This window comes from Nicotiana tabacum, chromosome 19, assembly GCF_000715075.1.
Source record: "Nicotiana tabacum cultivar K326 chromosome 19, ASM71507v2, whole genome shotgun sequence".
Taxonomy (NCBI): domain Eukaryota; kingdom Viridiplantae; phylum Streptophyta; class Magnoliopsida; order Solanales; family Solanaceae; genus Nicotiana; species Nicotiana tabacum.
This window is the reverse complement of record NC_134098.1, coordinates 51,507,407-51,534,956: the sequence shown is the minus strand read 5'-3', so window position 1 is coordinate 51,534,956 and position 27,550 is coordinate 51,507,407. Positions and strand designations below refer to the sequence as shown.

Genomic DNA, 27,550 nt, shown 5'->3' with positions numbered 1-27,550 from the left:
AATGTTATGAGTTACAAAATAAAATTTAATAACATAAACAGAATCGTGATAAGTTGTAGTAATTCTTATTAGCTTAAAATTTAGTCACAAAGCACGTTAGTATTCCTTTATTTTATCGACGACAGTCGTTGACTTCTTGGTGCTATAAATAGTTGTGTCCAAAGAAGTCACAACCCATGCACTCCCTTCATTTCAAATTATCGCTCTCATTTCTCTCCCCTAAAGAAAATATTAAATAGAAAAAAAATTAACTATTTTATCCTTATTTATATCTTAATATATAATCTCTCTTCATTTAATACTTACTCATAATTAAGGTATTTGTAGTATTCAAGAACAATTAATATTAAGGGTAGAATTAAAAAATAATAATTAATTTACTCTTAAACTTCTAAAATGACAAATAATTTGAGACAATTATTTTTAAAAGCCACGACAGATAATTTGAGACAGGGAGTACCTACATCATTATTATTCTTGTTCGACGGAAACAACAATTCAATTAAAGTTAGAAGATGTTCTAGCTGTTATCTAAAAGTAAACCTTTGAGACTCTAGACCTACTTAAAAAAGGAAATAGTAGCATCTATCTTTTCCTCGTTTGGATAATATACAAGAAATGGCGTGGTATAGCGACTCTTTTAAATGGTATTTATTTTTTAGCCAGTATTTTTAATATTGAGAAAAATAACCATTACTCTATTAAATACGAAAAGTTATTTTTACCCTTTCTTCATGAGTGATGTGTAAATATTAAGGGCATGGTGTCCTTAATTTCATGAGTGTTATGTAAATATTAAGGACAAACCATGTCTTTAATATTTACGCATCACTCACGGAGTTAAGGACACCATGTCCTTAATATTTACACAATACTTATAAAGTTAAGGACATTATTTCCTTAACATTTACAATGCTGAAGTTAAAGGACACCATGTCCTTAACATTTATACTGCACATATGAAGTTAAGGACATGATGTCCTAAAGTTTAACAACAGAAGTTGCAAATACAAGACATTCTGTCCTTAATATTTACACAACACTCATGAAGTTAAAGACACCATGTCATTAATATTTACACAGCACCCATGTCTAGCACATGGGTATTTTTGTCTCGGCGAGTAAAAATGTATTAAGCACTGACTAGAGAGTAAATACATTTAAAACAGTGGCTAAAAAATAAAGACATCTCTAATTAGAGGCTATTTGTACACTTCCCCCGATAATATATGCAATATTTTGAAGACATTGATTGACGAGACTATTTAGGTAAACATGTACAATGAATCTTTGGGAGAAATTCAAAAATTAGCCACAATTTCAAAAGTCATCAAAATTTAACCACTTTTCATGTAAAGATAAATCTGAACGAAAACACTGTTCAAAATCCGAAAAATACTCCAACATAATATACTGGAATTCCAATATAATTATACTGAAAATATACTGGAGTTCCGGTATACTTTGCTGGAACTCCAGTATAATGGAGTATGGACTGGAGTTCCAGCAAAATATACTGGAACTCCAGTATATTATACTGGAGCCAGCAAAGTATACCTATCCAGCATAATATGCGGAAAGTTCATACACAGGTGCACCAAACTTCAGTATATCATGCTGGACCGGTCTCTGTTGCAACAAAATAATGACTATTTTTCAATGACTTGGTAAACGACAGCTATTTTTGAATGACCAATCCAAAAACTGGCTAGCCCGTGCTATTTTAACTGAATCTTTTCGCAAAATCCGGGGCCTCAATGACCTCCATTTAGTTCCGATAAATACAGTCAAGCATGTGGTATCAAACATTTCTCCATTTTTCATAGTAAGGCATTTATTCATTTTCTAAAAATTTAGTATATTTCTGGATAAATTCTAATCTATTACCACATGCTTCACTCTATTGCCAAAATAAATAACAATAATAAGAGACTTCTGTGACCACAGGTGTCCCCAATTTAACGCACGAGCACTTTCTAAAATCTACATAAGAGATATTATAGAGACCCCACATCTGGTGAAAGCCGAAATAAGCCATACATCACTAACACCAACATCAGTACTTTAACATGACGAACTAATTCATACTAAAGCACTAAACTGAATAAATTTCAAAAAGACCGAGGAAACTAGTAGTGAACCAATTTTCCCAGATGTTCGTACAATAATTCCTAAATGCTTTACAACGACAAATAGCACCTATATACAATCTGGAAAGAACTCATACGGTGAGTAAATCTCAAACAGCAGCTAATTGGCTTTTCATGATTCCCGATACTTGGTCAAATCAAATGTCAATGTCCTCGAGCAACTGGAAGAATAAAAAAGAAAGCATGCCACATCAAAATCCAAGAAGGTTGAAAGGGAGACGGGTAGGAGATAGAGAGATAGTACAAAAGCTCACCCCAAGTCCGAATCCCTGTAAACACCAACCAAAGCTTCGGCTTTGTCATAAAAGCTGTCTTTGAGAGAGATGACGATGCTTTGGAAGCCACATCCTTCCTCAGGATCCTGATTAAGCCTAGCTCCTCCACATGACTTTGATCGGATAAATCCAGCAACTTTAGCAACATTCAAATTATCCAATGCAGCATCAACTTCATCCAATATAAAGAATGGAGAAGGCCTAAAACTGAAATTACACGGTAAAAGCAATGAAAACATGGTCTTGGCAAAGATCCTCAAAAGGAAGGAAATAGAATGAATGCAATAAAATTCACTGAATAGGGACTGCATCTTTTGACAGCATTATACAATGTGCTCGCGATGACATATTTATGCACATAAAATAGAAGTAATACGGTTGGTTATGTGTACATACTCCATTAACAGAAATAGCCAACCCCCCAAACAGCAGAATATTTGATAAGATAGTGCAGCACAAAAGTCAGAAATTTTTATATCAAAATGAATCGCTAATTAGGCACAAAGTTACCTGTGGATTGCGAAAAGCAAGGCAAGTGCTGCAACAGTTTTCTCTCCGCCTGAGAGCTGCTCCATATCCCGAAAACGCTTCGTTGGGGGCATAGCAGTAAACTTAATGCCATGTAAAAATGGTTCATCTTCATTATCCAAGTTGAGATAGGCTGTCCCACCAAGGGGATGAGTGTTGCTCTTTGTCAGTTGCTTGTATATCTTGTCAATATTGCCAGATATATGATTGAAAGCTTTCATAAACAATTCATACCTGCAGGTAGAATATGCAGACTTCAGAGTTCAGATCAAGAAATTATAACGCTGTACAAAGAAGGCTAACAGATACTTCTGCTAATTATCCTAGCAGGGTGAACATATAATAGAATTATCCGATCCTACATCTCATTAAAGCAATGCATAAGCCAAGAGCTGAATAAGGGGAAAACGAAAAGGGAACCTCGAACAGCAGCACAATATATAATGTGCCTATCATAATGATCAAGAATATAACCAGAAAGGTGCAATCAAGAACATGTTTCAAGAGTTTCAAAATGTTTATAAACAATAAAGGGGTCATCATATCCTTCTTTGAGGTTTTCTTTACTGCCTCACGCAGGCCTGTTTCCACAGTTCCCTTAAATGACCATTCAAAGTAGCTGCGTTCATGCCATTATTGAGCTAATAAATAGAGATCTGTTGGCTGGACAAAGGTTGCAATAAAACAGAAATCCTGAAACATCTCGTTAACACTTTTCTTCATTATAAAGCTTGCATTCAATCAAAGGCGAACAACGATAAATAAGCCTCCACAGATTAAAAACAACTTTCAAGGGTACCGTTTTCCAGTTCTAACATAATGCTATCCTGTCATCATCCGACCAAGTTGACCACTTAGAAATTGATTATTACCTGCTTCACCTAAAAGTATCATGATAATAGTTAGATACCTGGCCTCTTTCACTCTATTATACTCATCAGCTACTTTCTTTTCTTCATTTTTGGCCACTTCAAACTCCTTCGTGACATCTTCTTCCTTCTTCAATAGATCTTTATATTGATCAAGGGCCTTCAGATTTGGAGCTGTCCTTTCAATCTCTGACGTCAACGCAGCCATTTTTTGTGTAAATTCCACCTCAAGCTTCTCCCGTTCAGCTGGTTTCCTTTTCTGCTGATAAGGTTTACTCAGATTACTGAAATCAAAAACGGGGCCCGGCATCGATTCTCCAGTATCCATTGGATCAGAGATAGTGGGAAGGGGTATCTGCTCCAATTCACATGTGTCCAGTATCTCTTGTTTTCTTGAATTCAGCTGCTCAATCTGTGCCTCCTGCAAAATAAGACGGAAAGCAAATCATATCCTCCAATTCTTTACTAATACTATCTCTATTCAACTTCTATAAACTCAAGTTGTGAATGGCGGCTCAGAATTTCCCCACGCTCTTTTGATAAAGAACTATTTGAAAAAATCATCATTAAGCAACAAACCTTTGACCTAATTTGACGGTTATGTTTGCTGATGCTTGTTGTCTCAGCAGAAATCTTTTTCTGCCAATCCTGCAGATGCTTTTCGCACACTTCAGCTTTAGACCTCAAATCTGTAGAAAAGAAGGGAAGATTTCTTTTCTTTTTCAATTGATTCCATAGTCCAAGAAGACAAAACTTTCAGTTGAATGATATTACTAGAAAAAACACTAAACATAACAAAATACGGCAAAGAAATGAAGGGAAAGAGACGATAAATGAAGAGGGAACCTCTCTGCCAGGAAATGCACCCCCCCCCCCCCCCCCAACCCCCAAAATTTAAAAAAAAAAAAAAGGGCCTTAACAAGAAAAAAGAAAGAAAAATGGCTGTCGTTTATCCAAAGCTGTACCAGAAGGTGAAGGACTGAAAGCGGTACAACATCCTGGAAAATGTTTGACACTGTAAACTAATAGCTTTTGATAGAGACAGCATACTAACACCCTATATACAAATTTTCAAATTTCAGTAACTCAAAAATGATTTACTATTGAATTTGAAAAATGGTTTTAAAATTACTTAATTAGTCCTGTATAAAAATAATGTTACACTGAATCAGAAAATTAACATCTCACTTGTGTTATTGCTAACTTCCTATCACCAAAAGCCTACACTTATCCATAAATTAACATCTCATTAACACGTCCAATTCTCCAAGTCAAGAATGCATGTTATCCCTGATCTAGCTCTCTGAGTTGGGAAGATATTTTTTACATTGAATTTCTATTCATGAAATGAACGCTGACATATGGTCCGACCAACCTGAAAAGTTGGCGCAACTTAAACACAAAAATAATACTGAAAAAACTTACCGGACACTGCTTCATTGTAACCCTCAATCTCTTCAGTTGCTTTCTCCATGGCTGACTTCTGGGCCACCTGCTTGCCCTCAATCTCTTCCAATTGCTTCCTAAAGTTACCAAGAGTTGATTCCAGCTTCACAATACGTGAATTCATATCCCGCTTCTGCTCATATTCCAACCTATAACATAATGAAAGTCAGGGAGTGCTAGGGACTCAAACTATGCAAAAACTAGAGAACATAATGTTTTACAAGAAAAAGGTCAGTTGAATTGACTCGGCAGAAATCAAACTTGAAAATTTCTTAAATCAAAAGAGTCTAGAAAATAACTCTGCATATGATGGCAAAACCAGTGTATTAGAAGAAGGTAATATAAGGTTAGAGTAGCAGAATTATGTAAAAATCTCTAGCATAGAAGAAGTTAGTTAAGTCATTGAAATAAAGAGTATATAACTTTCAAAATCTAAACAAACTCTAATTATTAACTTCTAAGTTCTAAACAACAACGAAAAAACATTTCTATGTGTTTCAGAGTTGGCAACTCGAGAAGATGCAAGGACAACTCATACTTCTTATCCTCGATCTCTTAAAACCCCAGCACCTCAGTGAGGCAAGGCTCAGAAATAAAACAGGAAAGCAGCAAACACCATTCGTTAAACAGGAAAAAGGGTTGTTTAGACTTTAGATTGCCATCTAAGTCCCTATATGCAAAAAGGGGACCTTTTCAGCGGATATCATTTTTAACGCCACCCCCCCTGCATAACATTGATATATGATTTTATTCCTCTATAAACTGACGCCTACCATCTCATTAGCCTACAAAGGAACAGACTGCATATCCAACAAAAATCACAATGAATTCTAGGTTATCAGTTCTTGTTGACCTTTTCTAGACTTTGATAATCTAGCTTAACAGTTTCTTTTCATAAAGACCCACGACTACTCATCAGATCCCAAAAATTTGCTCAGAATGCAGCTCTAAGCATAATACTCCAAGTGCAAGTGCCTCGAGGAATAAGAGAATTGCACACAACTTGAGATTCCATTGCTACAAGCATTATGTTAAGCTTAAGCACAACAGAAAATGCTACAAGCATCAAGGAACCACACCCTTTAAAAATGCTTAAGGGTATTAATTACCAATTAAAAGATATAAAACAGCAAAATCATCAACAGCGAGAGCGAGATGTCTGTACTTGAAGTCATGTCCACTGTTATCTAGATCACCATTCTAAATGGAAATTATTATTACCAGATTTGTTTGTCCAGCTAACATTCAGCAGACCATGTTGAAGAAGAAAGATAGGATGTAATTACTGCTAGTCAACCAATGGCTCCCAAAACACTTCTCTAACTGTAAAAAGATGGCTAATAATTTTCTTCGCCAGAATCTAGACATCCTGATTTTACTCGTAACACTTCCTAAAGTAATATGGAAGTTCAAATCTGTATTCTTAATGCAAAATGTGGAAATAGGAGAGATCCACAACTTCCTCTCTAAATCGAGAAGAAGAAAAAAGGCCAGTGCAAATTTTGAACTTTGAAATTGAGGAAGATGTGACATTCTGGATGTTAAACGACATTGATAGAGGCAAGCACAATGAGCAGCATAATTTTCAAATTCAAGAAAGGTGGAAAATACTTTGTGATGGTCCAAGAAATAATGTTGGAAATTCATTTTGTCAAGGAGGGCGTACAGAAATATGAAAATTGATTTACCATTCTCAAAAAAAAATGAAAGACGAGATTATCTGAGTCTCAGATCGCTAACAGTTTCAGTACATCAACTTATTTTAGCTTTTATGATGGCATAATGAATGCTTAAATCAGCAGGCACACGTACTGAGATTTTAGCTTTGACTGTTGGTTATGCAAGTTAAGCCTTTCTTCAGCCATTTGCTGAACAGCTTTGAGCTGGTTTTCTTCATACTCCCGTATGTTCTTCACCCCAACAGATTCGCTAAATTTCTTATATATTCTGTCAACAATGTCATTGATCCTTTTCTCTCGTAATAAGATCTCGCGTGCCCTCGTATCAATGTTTCTTTTCAACTGCAGAAACCCAAATTGTGCACCAAGTTATAAATGAACACCAGAATCAGATCATAAACACAAGAAGCGTAATACCTCCTCAAGTTCAGGCTGGATTTGTCCAATCTCATTAGCAATAGCACCCTTTTCACGCTCCAAATTTAGAAGCTTGTCTTCAATACTTTTCTGCAAGCAACTCAAACAGTAATACAAGATGCATATATAGATATAGATAGAGAAAGAGAAAAACCAACAAGGCAAGTAGATAAAATGATTAATTTCTATGAAGCTAATGAGATGCAACTGATCCTCTTAAGGGTCGTTGTGGTTGTCTTTGAAGCAATAACAGGGCTGAATATTATTTAATCAACAAGGCTGTTTTCCCTGTAAATGGAGTTGAGAATAGTCAAACTCCTGCTAACCTTCTAGGGTGCAGTGTGGGCTCTTTCTCCACAGCTTATCTAGGACTACCAGTAGGGGCTAAGTGTAATGACCCAGTTACATGGCAAGGGGTAATGAAAAAGCGTGAAGAGAGGCTGGCAAGATGAATAGAATAGTGTCTTTCATGTGATAGGATCATCCTTGTAAACAACATGACAGATAGCCTCACAGAACAAGACCCCCTCAATCAATGATATTGTTGAACCTCTCTTCCAGACCTTCACTTCTATGAGTCAAAATGACTCTCCTAGGGGTTCTCTCCTTGACTACACCCTCCTCGGCTTTGCTACCCAGAACACTCATCCTGAGCAATCCCTTCCGATTTCAGGAGTGTCCAGATGTAGTATCTTTCCCTCTTCTTTTTAGGGTCCTCAAAACAGCAAAACGGCTCCGACTGACTAGGTCCAGTTGTGTCATTCTACTCACACAACTAGCGTCCAGCCTCCCTTTGCTATTGTCACTACTCATACCTGACCCTGTTGGCTTGACAGTTTTGCAACGGATAGCTTCTATTATGTCCATATTTCCCTTACCAGTTAAAATGGAAAGATGGCTGGATGGACATAGAGGAGAGTTTATATGGAAAGGGAAAAAGGGAGGGAACACATTCCTTTTAGCTAGATGGAGTAAGATCACTCTACAAAAGAAGTATGGAGGGCTTGCAAAAAAAAATGCTTAGCCTACTTCTTGTCCATCATCCCTGCTTTCATTTGGCGGGTAACTTGGAATGAAAGAAGCCAAAGATGCTCCAAAAGCAAATAAGATAATATCATATTTTGAAGCATGCCTTTCTCTTTTGGCTTTTTGGTGTAAATTAGAGGATGTAAATGTAGTAGATCTGATGTTAGCTTTCCATAATACAATAAGGGGTCGTTTGGTAAGGTGTATAAGAATAACGTTGAATAAGGTGTATTATTAATGCAAGGATTAGTAATGCATGAGTTAGTAATGCAAGCATTAGCTATGCAGATGTTATTTCTTATTATTGTTTGGTGTGGTGTATTAAAAATTAAAATCCATTGCATAATTTTTAAGAAAATTGTTTGTTTACAAAAAATGCCCTCCATATTCTTTAGCTTTAAAGGACTTTAGGGATAATTTGGCCTTTCACCATACTAATGCATGCATTAATAGCCTTAGTATTGCTAATACCATGATTTGCTATGCATTAGCTATACATAGGATAATACCAAATATGATGTATAACTAATGCTTGTATTAGTTATATACATAGGTTGAAAAAGTGTACCAAACAAGATTTTACTAATACACAAAGCTAATGCATGCATTATTTTCTCTAATGCACTCTACCAAACGACCTCTAAAGTGTAAAGAACTCATTTGTTGTAATTGGCATAAGCTTCTTTGTTTTGTTCATATCTATCCAATTTTCACCCCAAAAAAAAAGGCTTAGCAAATACCTGTTGCTTAAGTGGCTTTGCAGGATCACTCAAGACCCCAACGAATGGTAGAAGAAGATAATCATATTATATTATAAGTGGGAAATCTAAAGTTGAAAGTTAATTTACCAAGTTATCCATCAAAAACTAAGTGACAATACTGCCCTTCAACCACACATTACTTCAAAAATATTTTTGTACAAATGCGTAAATAGACATTCAATAAAACTGAAAGACCATTTACCTTCACTTAAATATTGCCCCTTATCTTTCAATATATGTTGCAATTGTATAATTTATGTCAACTAAATGAGGAATTCGAGAAGTTAGTAATTTAGAAGGTTATTAGAATGATAATGTTGAATTAAAGAGCCTGCTGTTACAATTTTATCATTTATGTTGGTTCATATAATCAACATCAATTACACATTTTTGTTGGTTAATTGAATGAGAAGAAGTTATGAAGAGTGTAAACATAATTTTACCAAACATATAAAGTGACCAAGAAGCTGCAACCTTTTGATTTCCTAGAAAAATGAGAAATTAGATACAAAATAATTTTGCATGCAGGTACTGCTCATTCCGTGTAATGCTCGCTAAAGGATTTACAGAACTGTTCATTCAGGTGAAAAAATTAAATAGCTTCTTTTTGTTCTTAATACCAGTCATAAGTTCAATAATTCTTTTTCTTGATCTTGTACATACAAGTGTAAATGATACCTTTTGATAAGGAAAAAAAAGGAGGTAACATAAAAGAGAAGGAAAATACATTTGTCCATGGAAGTAGTGTACTTCATTCATCTGAATATTAATCTTATAGTATCTGACTCTAAATATCATTAAATCTATAATATTTTTTGTTGGATCAACATGTTTTTAACTAACTTTTTCCCTCTCTAGAGTATTCGTGATTACAAAGGCAAAGAAGTCAATCGACAAGAAGCCAGCAAAGGAGAAGAACGCCAGTGTTGAAATTAAGAAGAATAGAGAATTAAGCTCTTGCAACAGAAGAGCCATTAAGCAACAATCAGATCAAGTCAGTTCATCCACTTTTGTTCACTCCATTTCACTTAATCCTCATGCTTATTAGAAATAAAACAGATACGCTGCTCCATGACAAAAGTTTATTGATTTTACTAACCATGCATATCAGTTTTTCTTTACGATATTTTGGGGTTGAAGTATGGTTGCCCGGAGTTAGCTATGCATAAGTAATTCTTGAACGTTTTGTATAGCAGTTGAAAATTCTTTTATGTTCTTTTTGTTCTATCTTTGTCGTTGTAAGTTACTATGTACTTAATTTATAATTTTTTTTACTAACATCTGATTCTTATAATCTTTCATAAAAAATTAATGCATTGACAATTGTATATTATACTTTCAACAAGAAGACAAGAGTGGGTTGCTCTAATGGTGAGCACCCTCCACTTCCAACTAAGAGGTTGTAAGTTCGAGTCACCCCAAGAGCAAGGTGAGGAGTTCTTGGAGGGAGGGAGCCGAGGGTCTATCGGAAATAGCTTCTCTACCCCAGGGTAGGGGTAAGGCCTGCGTACAAACTACCCTCCCCAGACCCCACTAGTGGGATTATACTGGGTTGTTGTTGTTGTTGTTGTTACTTTCAACAAGAATTTTAATATGGGGACAACAAGAGTTTGGTTATGACGGGGCAAACATCGTCTCTTAAAAAATATTAGGTGAGATATACGATCGTATCCCATTTTGTACCTCACAACATCAAAATTAGTGTAATTACAAAGCATACCTACCCAACTAAATAGAATTATTTACCTTCGCAGGTCAGATTCGATCCAGTCATTTTAATCTGATATCAGTTATACCATTCATCATTTACAATTTGAATTTTTTCTTTAATTTTTGTTTGATACATACTTGACACACTAATTTTAATAATATTTTTGTCATTTAAAAAAATTTATACTACTTGATATGGGATACACGTGCAACGCACATGTCCAAAAACTAGTAAGGGCTAAATATGACACTCATGGGCTTTGGTATCTAAGCATGTGACATCCCATATCCTCATATCACTTGGGTAATACTTCGGGGTAGGGAATATCAGGAAGCTTTTAGACTCATTTGCGAACCACATACAATACTAAATGGCTGATGATAGGAAATGTTGGTTTTGCCATGACAAATGAACAAGACACACACCTCTAAAGGAGGAGCTCCATATAAAGGGCCAAATTCAACTCATCAAAATATAATGCCTCGACCACTCCAAGTTTGGTTGAGTTAGGCTGGACATATACTCATGGCAAATCAATTTGGGCACACCCCAAGTTAGCCAATCTAAAGGTTTGGGTAGTTATGAGCTATGTAAGTAGTCCAAATTGACCCATAAAAAGACTTTCAAAATAACCTATCACAAATAAAGAGAAAAAGTTTTACTCCCTCCGTCCCATATATGTGGCACTTTTCGCTTCTCTAGAGTCAATTTGACTACTCCTTGAAGCTAAATTGGATTAGATCAACTCAATATTTTAAAATTAAAATTTAGATATTCAAAAATTATGCTAAAAAGTACTATAAGTTGCAAATCTTCTCATGTCAGTATGATGAGTTGGTCAAAGTTCACATAGTTTAAATCTAGAGAAGCGAAAAGCGCCTCGTAAATTGGGATAGAGGGAGTATTAGTTTTATTTGAAACTTAAACAAATTATAAGAAGACAAACACAAAGATAAAAGTTGGTTTGAAGAAGTTGAATGGAAGAAAGTAGGACTATATTCACCTTCCAGCAAAATAGGAGAATTTGGTAACTACACAAAAGAATAAAACCATTACATACGAGGCAAAGTAGCACCCAAGGGTGTGGCCTAGTACGGTATGGCTTTTAAAACTTAGATTCGGTAATTTTGGTTTTTGGTTTTCGGTTTTCAAAAATGCTCTACCATAACCATACCGAATTAGTTCGTAAGGTTCGGTATTTTTTAACTTCAGCTTCGGTTTGTGCGGTACGGTAAGTCGGTAACCACGGTTTATTCGACTCGACTTACACACAGTGGAGAATTATGACTTCGATAGTGGTGGGAACCCTTTCATGCTTGAAACGAACTAAAATTATCTAGAGGTGGCTGGAAATGACACTCCAGTTTGAGTAATCGGTATTGTATATGACTACATGTAATTAAGTATTTAGTTTATACATAATAGTAATGACAAGAAGCTTTTAGCCCAACGGATTTTAGGATTTTGGGCCTTTTATTAGTTTATATTTGAACTGGTTAAATTAATATTAGCTATATAATGATATAATATAATGGATTGTATATGTAATTAAGCATTTTGGTACGAGGTTCAATATTTCAGTATTTTTTAATAAATACCAAAAAAAATTAAAATGCATACAAAATACCATAATGCTGAAGTCAAAAATTTCGGTACGGTAATTCGGTATTTACCAAACTATGCACACCCCTAGGCCTAGTGGTTAATGAAATGGGTGCAAACCTTGGAAGTCAAGGTTAAAATCACAGCACAGCAGAGAGTCAGAGACAAAACACATTACTGAAAAACCCTGGGAATCATGGATGGAAACCTTACAATCCTAGGAGCTACTGAGGTTTTTGCCTCCTCCGGTAATCTCTAGTTCACTCTCAACATTTTGTCCCACCCCCTAAAGTACATAAGTTGGTTCCAAGAGAAAGGAGTGAAATGTAGGAAAATCTAGGACTTAAATTATGTAGTGGACTCCACATCAAACAGAAGTTGACTCTACATCAAAATGATTAAATTGCTTATTCCACATGAAGTGAAGATTTTCCTTGGTCATTAAACTAAAGGATAGGTGAATCAAAGCAATGCAAAAAGAGAGTAAGACACTAGCAAACTAAGTAATGAGCCAAAGAACAATTTGTCCTTCAACTCTGAACAATTAAATAAACCAATTTTTCCAAAATTAACTGCAGTCAATTAAATCCCTTAGGTTTCTTGGAACATCTGTTTTACCATGTAATGACATAATACATTAGCAATGAAAAATATAATTAAAAAACAAATCTTAAGTTTTTATATTCCCTCCGTTTCAATTTACGTGAACCTATTTGACTAGGCACAGAGCTTAAGAAAAAAGAGAAGACTTTTGAACTTGTGGTGTAAAATGAGGCACATATATTTTGTGTGGCTATAAATCATTGCATAAAGGTAAATTGTTTCCAAATATGGAAAGGGTCATTCTTTTTGGTGCGGATTAAAAAGGAAATAGGTTTACATAAATTGAAATGGAGGGAGTATATATGTTAAGGAATGAAATCACCTTCCATTCACCCCAAAAATATCGACATGACATCACCAGTAACTTTCAGGAATTCTCTTGAAATCCTAGCATTTAGAGATGAGCTTTATTTATAGGTTGTCAGCTAAGAAGATCCAAGTATCTTAATCGGAAGATCGATCCAACTAAATTGTGGTTGCCTGAAGTTTCTTTAAGGACTAAAAGGATGGAGATTCTGTTCACAAACTTATATGAATAGATAAGCAATGACCTTTTCGATTTCCGCATAGTGAATCTTTTTCTCAAGTCCACTGATTTTTCCGGATGCTTCAGACTCCTTTAGCTGCATCTCCCTTATCGATCCAAGCTTCTCAAATTCTGATTCAAGACCTTCCTTTTTCTTCTTAAGCCCTACAAAACGAATAGTTCAGAACCATGCAACCAACCAAAGTAACATAGATAATGAACTCCACAAACCTTCAATTTTTTTATCATCCCATTTATGCGAACGTGCTTCCATGCCACCACTAGTACCACCAGTCATTGTACCAGACTTTGTCAACAGAATCCCATCAACAGTCACAACTACAAGAAACTCATACATTCTTTGTAAGTACAAAAAGAGCATACCTTTTCTACTTTAATCCAAAGCAACCAGAAGATGGAAACGAGGGAAGAGCCTTTTGTTGTTTGTTAACAGCGTAGAACTTACCTTTAAATCTTTCCCCGCTCCAGCTAAGATGCTTAGCTTCAGTTAGGTCATCACAGACAAGGGTATTACCAACAGCAAACAAAATAGCTTTCTCCAATGAGGGATCAAATCTGTTTACTGTTAAGAACAAAACTAATGGCATCTGCTAGGGTTTTGCAATCAGTTGTTCATAGGTGAAGAGTCATAGATAATCAAAATATTAGATACATTGATTAGCATGGCAAGACAGGATACTGTATGACATCAAAAGCGAGCTTTGCAGTTCCACCCAAGGTGCGCAGCCTCTCTATTATTGGCTTTACACGAACTGACTGAAGAGGTATAAATGTCTGAGGAGGAAGCCTTTGTTCTTTCAAATACTACACAAATGAAGCCCGCAGAGAATAGTTATTGCAATGACTAAATGTTTGGATGAGTTGTTTATTAGGGAAAGAAATTTATAGATATGGGAAAAACTCATGTATACAACCATATATCAAACAGTAGAGAACCTAGAAGAACATGGTTCTCTACAGATGTCGCGCAATCCCTTATGCATAAGGAACTTCATGGGTGCACCAAAACTAACAAGAATAAGAGGCTATTCCTCTAACTAAATGTCTGGATGATAAATTCAAGAAGAGAATCTCTAATGTGGGGCAACAAATCAAAGCTTTGACTTTGTCTCCAACGATCCACTGTATAAGGATTAGACGAAATACTCCGTAGTTTAATCACTTCACGGTAAATAGAAGTCTTTCAAGAGAAAATCACATCCCGTCAAGCTATGTGATTGATAAGGCTGTTATAGTCTGAGCAGGGGACATTGCTCTAACATACATCAAAAACAATATAACATGAAACACTAAGTACTGCTCTCTTTGGAAGAATGCCGTTCGCCTAGCAAATTGAATCAGGAAATTTTGGGTAATAAATCACCTGTAAACATGAAACAGCTAAGATTGATAGTTATCAACTATGGAGTAAACTGTAACTGACATTAGCTTAGAAATATACCCAATTTGTTATTTTGCCAAAATAGAAGTTGTCCAAACTAAATTAAAACAAGAGTCGGTGAAGTTTCATCTACTTGGAAGTGAAAAGCATGATCACTGAGCATTACATAGCAAACTTAGCCCTTCTACCTCATAAAATAACATTCCAGAGAATCACACGACTCTACGACGGAAAAGAAAATTCTAACCTTTTTCTCTAATAAAAGAAACCATATACATGGCAGTCCCTACGAAGAGAAGAGGAAAGTATTGAAAATAGAGACAAGTCCATCAACAAGAGATGCAGAGCATTGAGAGCAGAACTGCAGATCAGCATTCCTGCAAACCAGTAAACTCATTTCTCACCTTGGACCAAATGCATGGCAACCCATCATGCAAGCACTAATAAAATTCCCTAGCACACGGAAGCATCTCAGGATTCAAACCAACTTATGAACCATTTCATCCAGAGGACACTAAAGAAGCACACGTAACTATTGCACCTCTGTCCTTATTTTGATGCAGAACCACAATGTAGCAATATGTTTCCATCAGATCACACAACTTTCTTTGATGAATTATGGATTTCTCAAAAACGTATTCAAAACTGCACAAGCATTCCAAAGGCTGAGGCAGGAACTAGTGTCACATCACATCAAGATCCCATTAATAAAATCAAGAAAACAAGACCTGTTAAACCCACATTCTCTATTGATAACAACCATTTCTTGATTTGTGTTTATCATCCTTTAGCTTGGGTTATGCTAATCTCCTCTGTACAGTTCCCTTGATGACACAATCAGCCCTATTTCCAAGCAAATTATAGCCTAAATTTAAACCTATAGACACAGTCGAATAAAACAAGAAATCTAGTACTATCACAAACTCAAGCTCAAAACCCTAACAATAACGATTTCTGATCAAGATAGTTTTTGCAGTAACACTTAAATTTTCAACTATAGCTTATGCACGATACTAGCGGTCCCTGCATTAAGTTATTATTTCAAAAAATTCTTCACAACAGAAACTGCAAACTAATCAGCACCTATTGATGACCACGTTCTCGACAATCCTGTAATCACATATCATACAATGAATGAAGATAGAAGCTACTTTGAAATTGCAAAACTGAGTCACTGGAACAAGCTAGGATGCCATTTCCAACTTGACAGATGACTATGCCTGAGTGACATATTCACGATCGGGAATATCTTACGCCTGGGTGCTATTGGTGAAAGTTTTTAGTTATCAACCAAAAGAAAAGAAAAGACATATTCCCCTCCAAGAGACCAGGAACAACTATGGGAAATGTCTATATAAGATGCTTCAACCAATTACTGAAAAGAAGAAAACAATTAAGTAGAGAACCGTGAAAAAGGCCTGATAGACACTGGATCCCCTTCTATAGAGTTTATTCATAATCAAAAATTTAACCATCTATACTATTAGCATTTCTACATCTCTGAAAGTCTTCATTTATAGGTCAACAATACCCAAAACAGCAGATTCAAAATAACCAATCCATCATCCAAGTTGACAGAGCCAAACTAGGAAATCCGCATATTCTGAAAATCAAACACATAAGGGGGGAACACAAGCAAGATCCATATTAAATTGTGGAAAAAGAAAAGAGACTTGGCACTCTGAGCTACTACGCATTAGACACGTCACTGCCATGCTAGATAGAGTTATTATACGAACCTTGATGCATTCTTTTCCTGTTTGTTCGTTCTCAACTACTACTGCATCCATAAATCTGCCCATTGCAACAGTTACAGCAAGGTTATACTTCTTTTGTGTTGGCCTGCAGAGATCAGTCATCCGACCATGAACACCAGGAAATAAACGCTTCAGAGTTTCAACTGCTTGAGACAATTTGGCATCCCTCTCAGTTTCATGTCTCTCAGCCTTCAGTTCACGAAGTTGATCTTCTACTTCATCCATTCGCTTCTTCAAATTGTCATATTTGTCTCTGTGGAAAGAAGAGATTCCACATTATGTACATAAATATAAGTAAATGCAAATGGTCATTATATGCACTTGCATATGTAACGTGTACAAGCATATAAATTAAGAAGAAATCATGTCATTCAGTAGTATATGTTAAAGCTCCATCTGACTAACCTGGACCGTCTAAGATTATTTTTCATCTCACGCTGTTCTTCATTCACCCGTTTCAGTTCTTCATCATGCTTCTTAACTGCATCAAGAATTTTCTTCAGCCTAGTTTGCATCTGTTTCTCCTGAGACTCCAGCTCATGCTTCCGATTTTCCAATTGCTGAAGATTTTCTTCCAAATTCTTCTCAGCATCAATGTCAGCACGCTGCTGCCTATCTAAAACCTCCTTCTCATCCCTTAACTTTGCAGTTTTCATGCCAGCCTCCTCTTTACTGTAAAATCAAATTCATATCGCTTCATCAAATGAAACCATTGTCCTTTACTCATTTTATGGATGTACAAATCTATTCAGAAACGACAAACTAAAAGATCAACAAAGACAACAATGATAGCAACATAGCAAGCATGTGTAAAGAAAAACATTTGTGTTTCTAATGAAGTAATAATTGATAAAGCATAGCATTTGATGTCATCCACCTCTTATCCTCAACCAGGGCAGCCACAAAGAGAGGGAAAGAGAAACGGGGAGAGAGAAAGATAAACGGAGAGAGAGAGAGAGAGAGAGAGAGAGAGAGAGAGAGAGAGAGAGAAAGCAAAAAAAATAAAAACTTGAGCCCATGATAGCCCATCTAATAAACAACCAAAGCAAATAGGAAATGACCTCTGCATACATGTTATAATAGCTTGTCCAACCATCAATAGGCACTGAGGAATAGAGATGCAACGGACTGGAACTTTGGGTGCAAACATGCTCACAAAGGCCATAAAGAGCTTATGCATGTAAAAGTGGTGTTTTTCCATGGCTTTTGATTCTTGGACAAATTGTATTCAACTGATACAAAAGCGATCATCATCTACTTGTCATCTGAGTTTCAGTTACTACATTTGTTAACTTTAGTTAGTCATTCAAAATAAAGGTGATACACAATCCAAGAATATTTAAAATAAAGGTGATACAAACTTGGTAGAGTGTAGTAGGTATGACCGACTTCAGACAACTACAAAAGCAAATTTTTTCCATATTTGACAGAACGTGGGATGCTGTAATTTCCAACTATAATAAGAAATAGAGTGGGAAAATAAAGGGTGATAAGAAGAGAACTGGCAAGATAATTCCTGCCTAGATGCTCAAACTATTTTACCCAAAGAGATTTTTATCAAAACCAGAAAAAAGCACCAGATCAACTTTGAACAGCTACAGTTACTCACACTTGTACACGTAAATAAGAATGCTTCAATGATCAAAGGACTTACATTTGGTGATATGTCTCTAACTGACTGTCAGCTAACTGAAGTTTTCCACCTGCTTCTTGACTTTTTTGACGCACTTCATCAAGCTGCTTAGTAATGTCCCTCAAGTCACTCTGAAGTTTCTTCACTTCATCCGCATGTCTTCTTTTTTCTTCTCTCTTCTTATCAAGGTCTTTAGTCGTATTTTTTATTTTTGAAGTAATCCGATTCATCTCTTCCTTCAACTTTACAACTTCAGGTTGCTATGGACAGAAAACATAAACCATTAGGTAACCATATCATCAACTACCTAGAAATATGTATAGTTCACAATGATAGGGAAGGCAGAGTAATTGTGAAACAAGTGTACATCTACTAAATGATAATTTGTATCCATTTCTTTCTATCACAGAGAAAAGATCAGATACCTTGGCTACTTCTAATGAGCTCACTCAGTAGGGTACATCACAGTGTACTTTTTTCAAGCTTTATAGTAGACACACAAAACTAAAATAGAATAATAATCAAATACATAACCATACATGTTTGATAAAGCAATGTAGTTGTGAGACCAAAACAAGTCACTTAGGAATCCAATGAATAGAACTCCTTCAAAATGTTGAAATCTTCTAAATGCTTATCTAGAGCAACATCTGTTAATGTTAGTGAAGCAACTGAATAGAATTGTTAGATAGTTCATGTACATAGTGAACTTGTATATAGTTATACTTAGTGTTAGTGTTGCACATCCAGAAAACATGATTACGTACATTGTACGGTGTGGATATAAAAAGGAAGCCATCTCTCATTCGGGATGGCAACAAGATATCATTGAGGAGATAATTGTTCTACATGTTGATGGTACCTTGGAGCGTGTCACTCTACCTCCACGTAAATATATTATAGATTCTCAGAACATCTATGCAGAAATTGGTCCAGATGGTAAAATTGTTCGAGTAAAGGTGCATCTTGTTGCCAGATATACTCAATTATTTGGGCTTGATTACAGTTATACTATCTCTTTTTGTGGCTAACATTGCATACGCTATATTTTTCAATCCATGGCAAATGTTCGCCATTGGCCTCCTTTGTTTATAAGGAAAAAAAAATATTTAGACAAATATTTTTCAATCCATGGCAAATATTCACCATTGCCTCTTTAGACATTAAGAATGATTATCTCCAAGAAAATCTTGAGGATGAAGTATATACCACTTGGTTTTGTTACTCAGGGAGATACTAGTGGTCTTGTATGTTGGTTGCACTGATCACTATATAATCTGAAACAGTTTCCTTGAGCATGGTTTGGTCAGTTCAGCATGATCATTCTAGAGTTTGGCATGACTTTTAGTGAAACTCGTCATTTTATTTTCTACCGACATTCTGCTCCATATTTGTTCATTTACTTGGTGGTCTATGTTAATGATATAGTTATCAATGGTAATGACCAGGATGGTATCATTAAATTGAAGCGCCCCTTTTTCCAACACTTCCGGACTAAAAATCTAGCAAATTGAAGTAGTTTTTTTAGCATTAAGGTCGCTCAGTTCAAAAGGTATCGTCATCTCACAATGGAAGTAAACTTTATACATTCTTGAGGAGTCAAGAATGACAGGTTGCAGACCCATTCACACTCCAAATGCTAAGCTTTTGTAAAATCAAGGGAGCCCCTTACTGATCCTGCAAGGTATAGTAGATTGGTTGTTAAGTTGAATTACTGCATAGTGACTCGACCTGACATTGCCTCTCTGGTGAATAATGTAAGTCAATTTACGGGCTCTCTATGTGACAGTCATTGGGATGCGGTTGACCTTATTTTCGATATATTAAACAACCTTAGGGAAAGGATTACTCTTTGAGGATTGAGGTCATAAGCAGATTGTTAATACACAAACGCAGATTGGGAAAGACTACCTTCTAATAGATGTTTCACATCTAGATAATTTGATCTAGTTGGAGGGAATTTGATGTCTTGAAAGAGCATGAAACAAAATATGGTTGCTCAATTTAGTGCAGAAGCAAAATATCAAACAATATTTGTGGCAACTTCTGAACTGGCTTGGATGGAACTTGTATGTAATAGTCAAGTTGCTCTTCATATTGCATCAAAATGGGTTTTTCATGAGAGGATTAAACATATCGAGAGTTCGAGATCGACTGTCTCATAGAAAAGATACTCTCAGAATACCTTGTTACAGAATTTGAAAAACCAATCAACTTGCACATGTTTTCACCAAGCTCCTTAGTGATCATCGAATAAGTTACATTTGTAACAAGCTCGGTACAACCGACTTGTATGCACTGGCTTGAAAGGGAGTGTTACATATTTTATATACACACTTAAGGTGCATAATATTATACCTAATATTAGCGTCCTACATCAGGAAAACATATAAAAAGGACTCGGCATAGGAGCTATCTTGACGGATTCTTATAATATTTTCTCTCGTGTCCTTATTTCTCACAAGAATACCACATACAAACTGCTTATGATGCTCCATAATGGATACAGGACCACAGTTCACCTGGAAATCAATGGAAATCAATGGAAACGCCGAATTGACATACAAATATACAATCATTTTAGCCATCACCAACAAAGACGGTTTCCACTGTTCTCATTATCCTTTAAGTTTATACATTCTCATAACTAGAAAATTAATTGGATTTGTCATCATCCTTCATGTTAGCACTAAATTATGCAACAAATAAGCATCAACCCTAGAATCTAGAGTCTGAGTATCGGTTAATCTATTTGGAGTTTAGGCAATTCATTAATCTTAACACAATATGGTGATTATTTATGAAGTCAGTGCATGCATAGACTGAGTCAAAGAAAGGGAAACATATGATGTGGGCAATGTTGTTAAAGGCTCATTTGAGGCACCCTTGAGCCCTTAAGCTCAGTTAAATCCAAGTTGTGAGCTTTGGTCTTGGCTCTATCTTTAAGAAGATAGTATTAGACAATAAATAGTCAGTATACTGATCTACATTAACTGCTAAAAAACGTTATGACTGAATCTTTAATGATTAGGTATAAGAAACAGAAAATTTTCGCATAAACAGACTAGCTCAAAAGAACATAAAGCTACATCCTATCATCTAAGTCAAAAATTTAAAGGGTTATAGGCTTGATTGATATGATTTTTACTTCATATTTTGTTTAATTATAGTTATTCCAATTCTTTGGTCCAAATAGTCGTTGTTTGTGTTAATAGCTACTTTTCCTTGCATTACATTTTCTTTTTCTTCATTAGTTCCTTTCTTCACTAAAACTCACAATTTAATCTCGCTTAGCAATTAAAGCCCAATAGGCTGTGGCTTATTTTGCACTTTCCAGTTTTGGCTATCTAAATGTGGGTAAAACAAGATAGAACATCTGAAGAATTACCAGCTCTAAGGTGTGTGATGGCATCAAGATTATATTCTTGGAAGATTAGAGGTGATGTGACCCCACCCCCCCCGGGCCAAAACCCTAGAGAGTCCATCCCATGGTCAAATTTGAAAATGAGTGCTATATGGGAACCTATACTTCAAAACACAGTTCAAGATTGGTGATCAGCTTGCATCCTTTCCCTTTTTCAATAACTCTACTCCCAAAACACAAGTGCTGAATATCATAATCTCAAAGATTTAATAGCAGTAAATCTGGCTCACGTGACATTAAGTTATGCAGGGTATCATGCACAAAAACTTGAAATGTAACTTGAAGCTTCAACTCCCAGGCACACATGACAAGGCAATAACAACAGGCATAATAACAATTGTAAAAGCAAGATTAATAAGGTTGATGAATTTACATTCTTGTCAAGTTTGTTCTTTCTATCAGCAATCTTCCTTTCGTACATTGCAATCTCTTTCATATATCCACTTAGTTCTTTTTTCTGGCTGCTAGATGCACTTTCATATTCCCCCAGCTTCTCCACAATTTCTTTGACAACCGCTTCTTCAGCGTCAAGTTCCTCATTGGCCTTTGTGACATCCTTTTCTATGTTAAATAATTGCCATAGAAAGTATTCTTGCTTCAAAGATTTCTGCAATAAAGACAACAGAAGCACTGTGACTTACCGTGTGGAAAAGCCAGCACGGAATAACAGATAGCGCAAAGTAGATCTTTTTTATAACTTTGCTTCTTTTTTTTTGGCATAAGTAGCAAGATAGATGATGTCAACAAATATTTTACATGTTCTTTTTTCCTATCACCAGTAGCAAGCTGACCAGAAAAGTAAGAAGGTAAATACACAGATCATTTACTACGTGTGGTGCATAAAACAAAAGAAGGAAATCAGAGACATCAGCAAATACAACTCTGCAGGTTAACATATAGAGTAGATTGCCTTTTATCAGTACAGGTAGCTGCATGCTAACTGAAAAGGTACAAGACTTGGAAGATCAAGAGCTCCCTTGTGTTTTTTATGTATTTTTGGTGTTAAGATAATAGTACACTTTTCTGTGTAGATAGCTGGATAGACTTTTTACAAGCTCAAGGCCAAGTACTGGAAGCAATGCAACTTTTGGCACCAACTTGGTTCTTTCAATAAAATGACATGTTTGAATAATCAAAAGAAGTACAAGGCATGGAATACCTATGTGGAACAGTGATTTAAGGATCAACAAATTAGATAAATCTTGAGAACTTGGTAATGTGGAAGGAAATCAGAAACACCAAAACATTAATTAAACTTTGTCCACCATCTTCTAACAAACAAGAACATTTTCTCCTGAATAGCTACTGGAAAAGGGAAGACAGAATACATCCTTATAAATACTTTTCATAAAAATATTCCTAATTTATCATATGCATTCTTTTTTTAACAAAACAAGGCCACATATACCCTCTACTTTTAAATATTGTTTAAATTTACCCTCCGTTTCATTATCTGGTTGTCTGAGCCCCTATCGTTATACTATGGATCAGATTTACCCTTATTTTTTAAGGAGGGCCATGTGGCAGCTCCTTACTATAAGACATCCTCAATTTAATCTACCCAGATTCATACTAACCCGCCCGTAACCTGACCCAAATCCTTATTAAGAGACCCACCCCTTACGGACTCTTCTCATTTTCCCTTCTTGTTTTCGCCGCCTCTTGAAGTGAATGTCGCTGCCGCTCGTCCCCTTCTGGCACCGCCGCAGCCAGTTGCTTCAGTTTACTGTTGTGACTGGTTTAGGTTTGAAATTAAAAAATGGCGTTCTTGAAATCTGAGTTTGGGTGTGTGACGAAGCTCGAAAATTACTAATTGAAGAAAGTAGAAGTTTCAAAATGAAACAAAATCTTTATGCTCCAAAAATCGTGGTTACCCATTGCTTGAAGGTGGCAGGTTTGAAGAAAAAACAAAAACTCCATTAAAGAAGTTGGAGCTTCGAACTTGAATTTCGGGTTTTCGAAATAGTTGTTTTGTTTGGATTGGGTGTTCTAAAATATTGGGTATATTCTACAGAGCTCAAATATCATATTTGAGGAAGTTTGGAGGAGTTTTAGGATGGATCTGTCTGAATTTTCAAAGTTGGTTCATGAAGAACCACGAAGGACATTGTTGAGAATTTTTGGGTTTGAGGTTTTTCGGGTCTGTTGGTTACTGAATGTTGGACCTAAAATTTTCAAAGCACTGAATGTTTGTTAAAGAAAATCAGCTGGGTATCATTGTATTAAGTGGATTCAAGCTTAATTTCATAGTAGAAAATGTTGCTGGTGCTTGGTTCGAAAGTTGTGGGTTCACGGAACTTTGCTGCTAAGATTAGCTTTGGATTACTATATTGGAGCTTACCACTTTATCAAAAACATTGATTCAATATTGCATAGGAAGATTGAACTAAATCACTGCTCTTTTTGGTCCCCAATTCTTGAATTTACATAGGTCTCAATCTTGTGCGCAACTCATGCCAAGAACCAGAACAATTAGAAGGGCTTATAGCACAAGTGCCAGCTTAGATTCATTTCCAGATGAATAGTTCTCTTGTTGAGGGGTTGGTCGGGTTCCAGACGGGTTAGTATGGATCCAGGTAGATTAAATTGGGGGTGGATCTTTTACACTGCCACGTGCCCCTCCGTCAAAAATAAGAGCAAATTTGATCCATAGTATAACCTATAACAGTAGGGGCTCAGAAACCAGATAGTGAAACGGAGGGTAGGTTCAGTGTTGTCAAAGGCGCGCTTAAGCCCTGAAGCGAGGCTCAAAACACGTTGAGCGCTTCGCCTCGCTTTGTGGGCGCTTTAGTATCGCATCAAAGCTCTAAGGCATACCTTTCCTTGCCAATGAGTGTAATACTGAAAAGGCGATCTTAAACAATTGATATTTCACTTTATCATAAATTATTTTTCTTTGTCCATATAATTGTTATTCGTGCTTATAATGATTAGTCTTGGACTACATGCATATTTTTACCTTTTCTCCCGTTGCGCCTTTTTTCATTAAAGTCCACGCTTTATTTGCGCTTTGCGCTTAAAGCCCCAACGGACCTTAGAGCTTTTTTGCGCTTTTCGCCTTTGATAACACAGGGTAGGTTTAAACAATATTTGGAAGTAGAGGGGTATATTTGGCCCTTTTTCATTTTTTTAATGACAGCGGGGTCCGAGCCAGTTTTGCGCACCTCGACTATTCCACCAGATATGGTACCTCCCTAATTTATCATATACACATACGCACGTGTATACATACGTGTATATATATACACACAAAAAATACATATATGTATTTACGTATGTATGTATGTATATCCCCAAAAATTCAAAATTTTTAGGCTCAATTTCCCTTTTACCAATAGAAGGTAGAACAGACAAGGATGTGTAAGAAGATAAAACTCTCACCTTATTATAACAGGAAAAAATATAGCAAGGAAGTATGTATAATGGCAGCTCACAGGGGAAAAAGACATATCGAGTTCTCATTTTAAATATTACCCAAACTTTTATGCAGAAAAATAATAGACTAACTAGTTTTGAGAAAAAGAGGTTATGCTTAATCTCATAGGAAAAAGGATAAACTCAGACAATTCATGAACCAAGCAAAAACATATGAAAAAGCATTATTGAAGAACAAATAGTCAGGAAAAGCAAAATCATCAAGGGCATGACTTAAAAGCATATAGGAATCTATCAAGAAAACCAGAAGCGTAGTCTTACAGTCGGATTAAAACAAAAGATGCTGCAGCCAAAACATATATATTAAAACTGATACCAGTTGTTCTTGTAACCGAAGATGCTTTTCAGCTTCCTCTTTCTGTTCCTTTTTCTGCTTCCGCTCCATATTTACAGTTTTCTTTTTCTGGTAAGCCAATGCCTTCTTCTCCTCAGCTCTTGCCTTTTCTTCTTCCAATTCTTCATACCGTCTCTTAAACTCTTCAGATCCAGATATTTGCTCAAGAAGATTAGTAAGTTCTCTTGGATTTTTAGAGGCAACTGACTCGACATCGCCCTGCATCAAAAGTCATCATGAGAAGAGACGTCTATTTACATACAAGGTAGAAACTGACTTTTTCTTTAACTAAATCCAGAAAAAAATAAGCATTTTAAATTGAAAGATCCTAATCTTTTATTTTCAAAATAATATTCCTTTAGCAACTAGTAAGCCTAAAAATAGTTGCTGGGAAACTTAGAGGAGCAACCATTTCAGTTTATACTCGGTAATGGATGGTTTCTGAAAAATTCCTTTTATTACGGAAATTAATTTACTAAAAAGGCATCCAAACCCCAAAGAGGACGTAAGCAACACACAATTAAATATTCGACACCCCTTAGGAAACACAGAACACAAAGAAGTAACCCCATCAGAGTCATATTGAAGTCCAGTCCATAAAATATACACAAAATTCCCGTAATATTTCAATTTTTAATAACAGCGGTGCCCGCCCCTGCCAGCTTGCAGTCACCTGAATATTCTACTGAATAACTACCTCCCACAGCCTCCCACAACCACGGGTACTGGATAACTATGCTCATCCACGGTTTTCACTCACTTCATTGACAACTAACTCACACCAATTGCACTAATAACCACTCATTCGGTCCCATTGTATATGACACTCTTTCCTTTTTAGTATGTCCAAAAAGAATGACATCTTTCTATATTTATAAACAATTCAACTTTAAACTCACAATTTTACTCTTAATGAGATGATTTATAGCCACACAAATACCTATTGTTTGTTTAGACCACAAACTTCAAAGTCTTTATTTCTTAAATTATGTGCCCGGTCAAATACCATCACATAAAATTGGACGGAGGGAATAATATTTCTTATCTTTCTCTTTCCCCAGTTTGTTCTAAACTGCAAGCAGAACTGACAGAACTTTTCATAAACAATACAAACAGCTACTTGCTGATATTTCAATATCATTTCTGCAGCATTAATTCATAAAACCATTTCAACTACTATGCCTTACTACTTGGCGTCATCTCTATGAATATTCCGCTCTAATTGTGCTTGTTCCATTCCAATAGGTAATAAATTTGACTTTTAACACTAATTACATGTAATATAAATAATCCGCACAAGAAAAATGAAACGAAAATGCAAGGGGAACCTGAAAGACGAGAAAATTCCGTGCTTTAACAAGAATATCAAGGGACTTCAATTTGGCATTATACTCGTCCCAGTTGACAATTTTACCATCAATCCGATACTCACTACCACCAGCACCAGTAATAGTTCGAGTAAACTGAATTTCAGTACCAGTAGCAAGCTGATAAACTAGCCTCACGAAAGCTCTTCGACCTCTCTGCTCTTTTTCACGGTCATCGAAGGCATAAATAAGGTCCTTCAACTGTGCACCACGGAGCTGACCAGTGCGAACGCCGAGGACGAAACTGATAGCGTCCATTAGGTTGGATTTTCCGGCTCCATTTGGGCCTATAATTGCTGTGAAGTCGTAAAATGGACCGATTGTTTGAAACCCTTTGTAGGATTTGAAGTTTTCTAGTTCTAGCCGGTGGATTTTCCCCGGCGACGGTTGGGATGGCATTATTATAGTAGAAATTGCTCCGGTAAAAAACCCTAGGTCTCTGCGGGGAGAATAATGTTATACAACTAGAAAATTAGGGTTTAAAATGTTGCCGGGAAATATCTTAGGGAGGGAAGATTCGGGTTTCTATATAATCTAGCGTATGAAATCATACTAGCTTATTAGTACCCTATTGCTTAAGCGATTATACTTGCCAGTTATGGTAC

At 36.0% G+C, this 27,550-nt stretch overlaps 1 protein-coding gene across 1 annotated transcript; it reads right to left on the bottom strand.

The window, feature by feature from the left end:
* Positions 1 to 1,973: 1,973 nt before the first annotated feature.
* On the bottom strand, positions 1,974 to 27,550 carry LOC107814936 (structural maintenance of chromosomes protein 1). The gene is made up of 18 exons (XM_016640440.2): positions 26,907 to 27,550; positions 25,561 to 25,797; positions 22,183 to 22,416; positions 18,407 to 18,645; positions 17,158 to 17,424; positions 16,735 to 17,005; positions 14,294 to 14,418; positions 14,060 to 14,169; positions 13,825 to 13,932; positions 13,619 to 13,758; positions 7,365 to 7,454; positions 7,081 to 7,289; positions 5,248 to 5,417; positions 4,402 to 4,511; positions 3,864 to 4,243; positions 2,936 to 3,187; positions 2,405 to 2,632; positions 1,974 to 2,311 (listed from the first exon to the last, which is right to left on the bottom strand). The coding sequence occupies exons 1-18, from the start codon at positions 27,342 to 27,344 to the stop codon at positions 2,263 to 2,265; spliced, it is 3,657 nt and encodes a 1,218-aa protein (XP_016495926.2). The 5' UTR covers positions 27,345 to 27,550; the 3' UTR covers positions 1,974 to 2,262.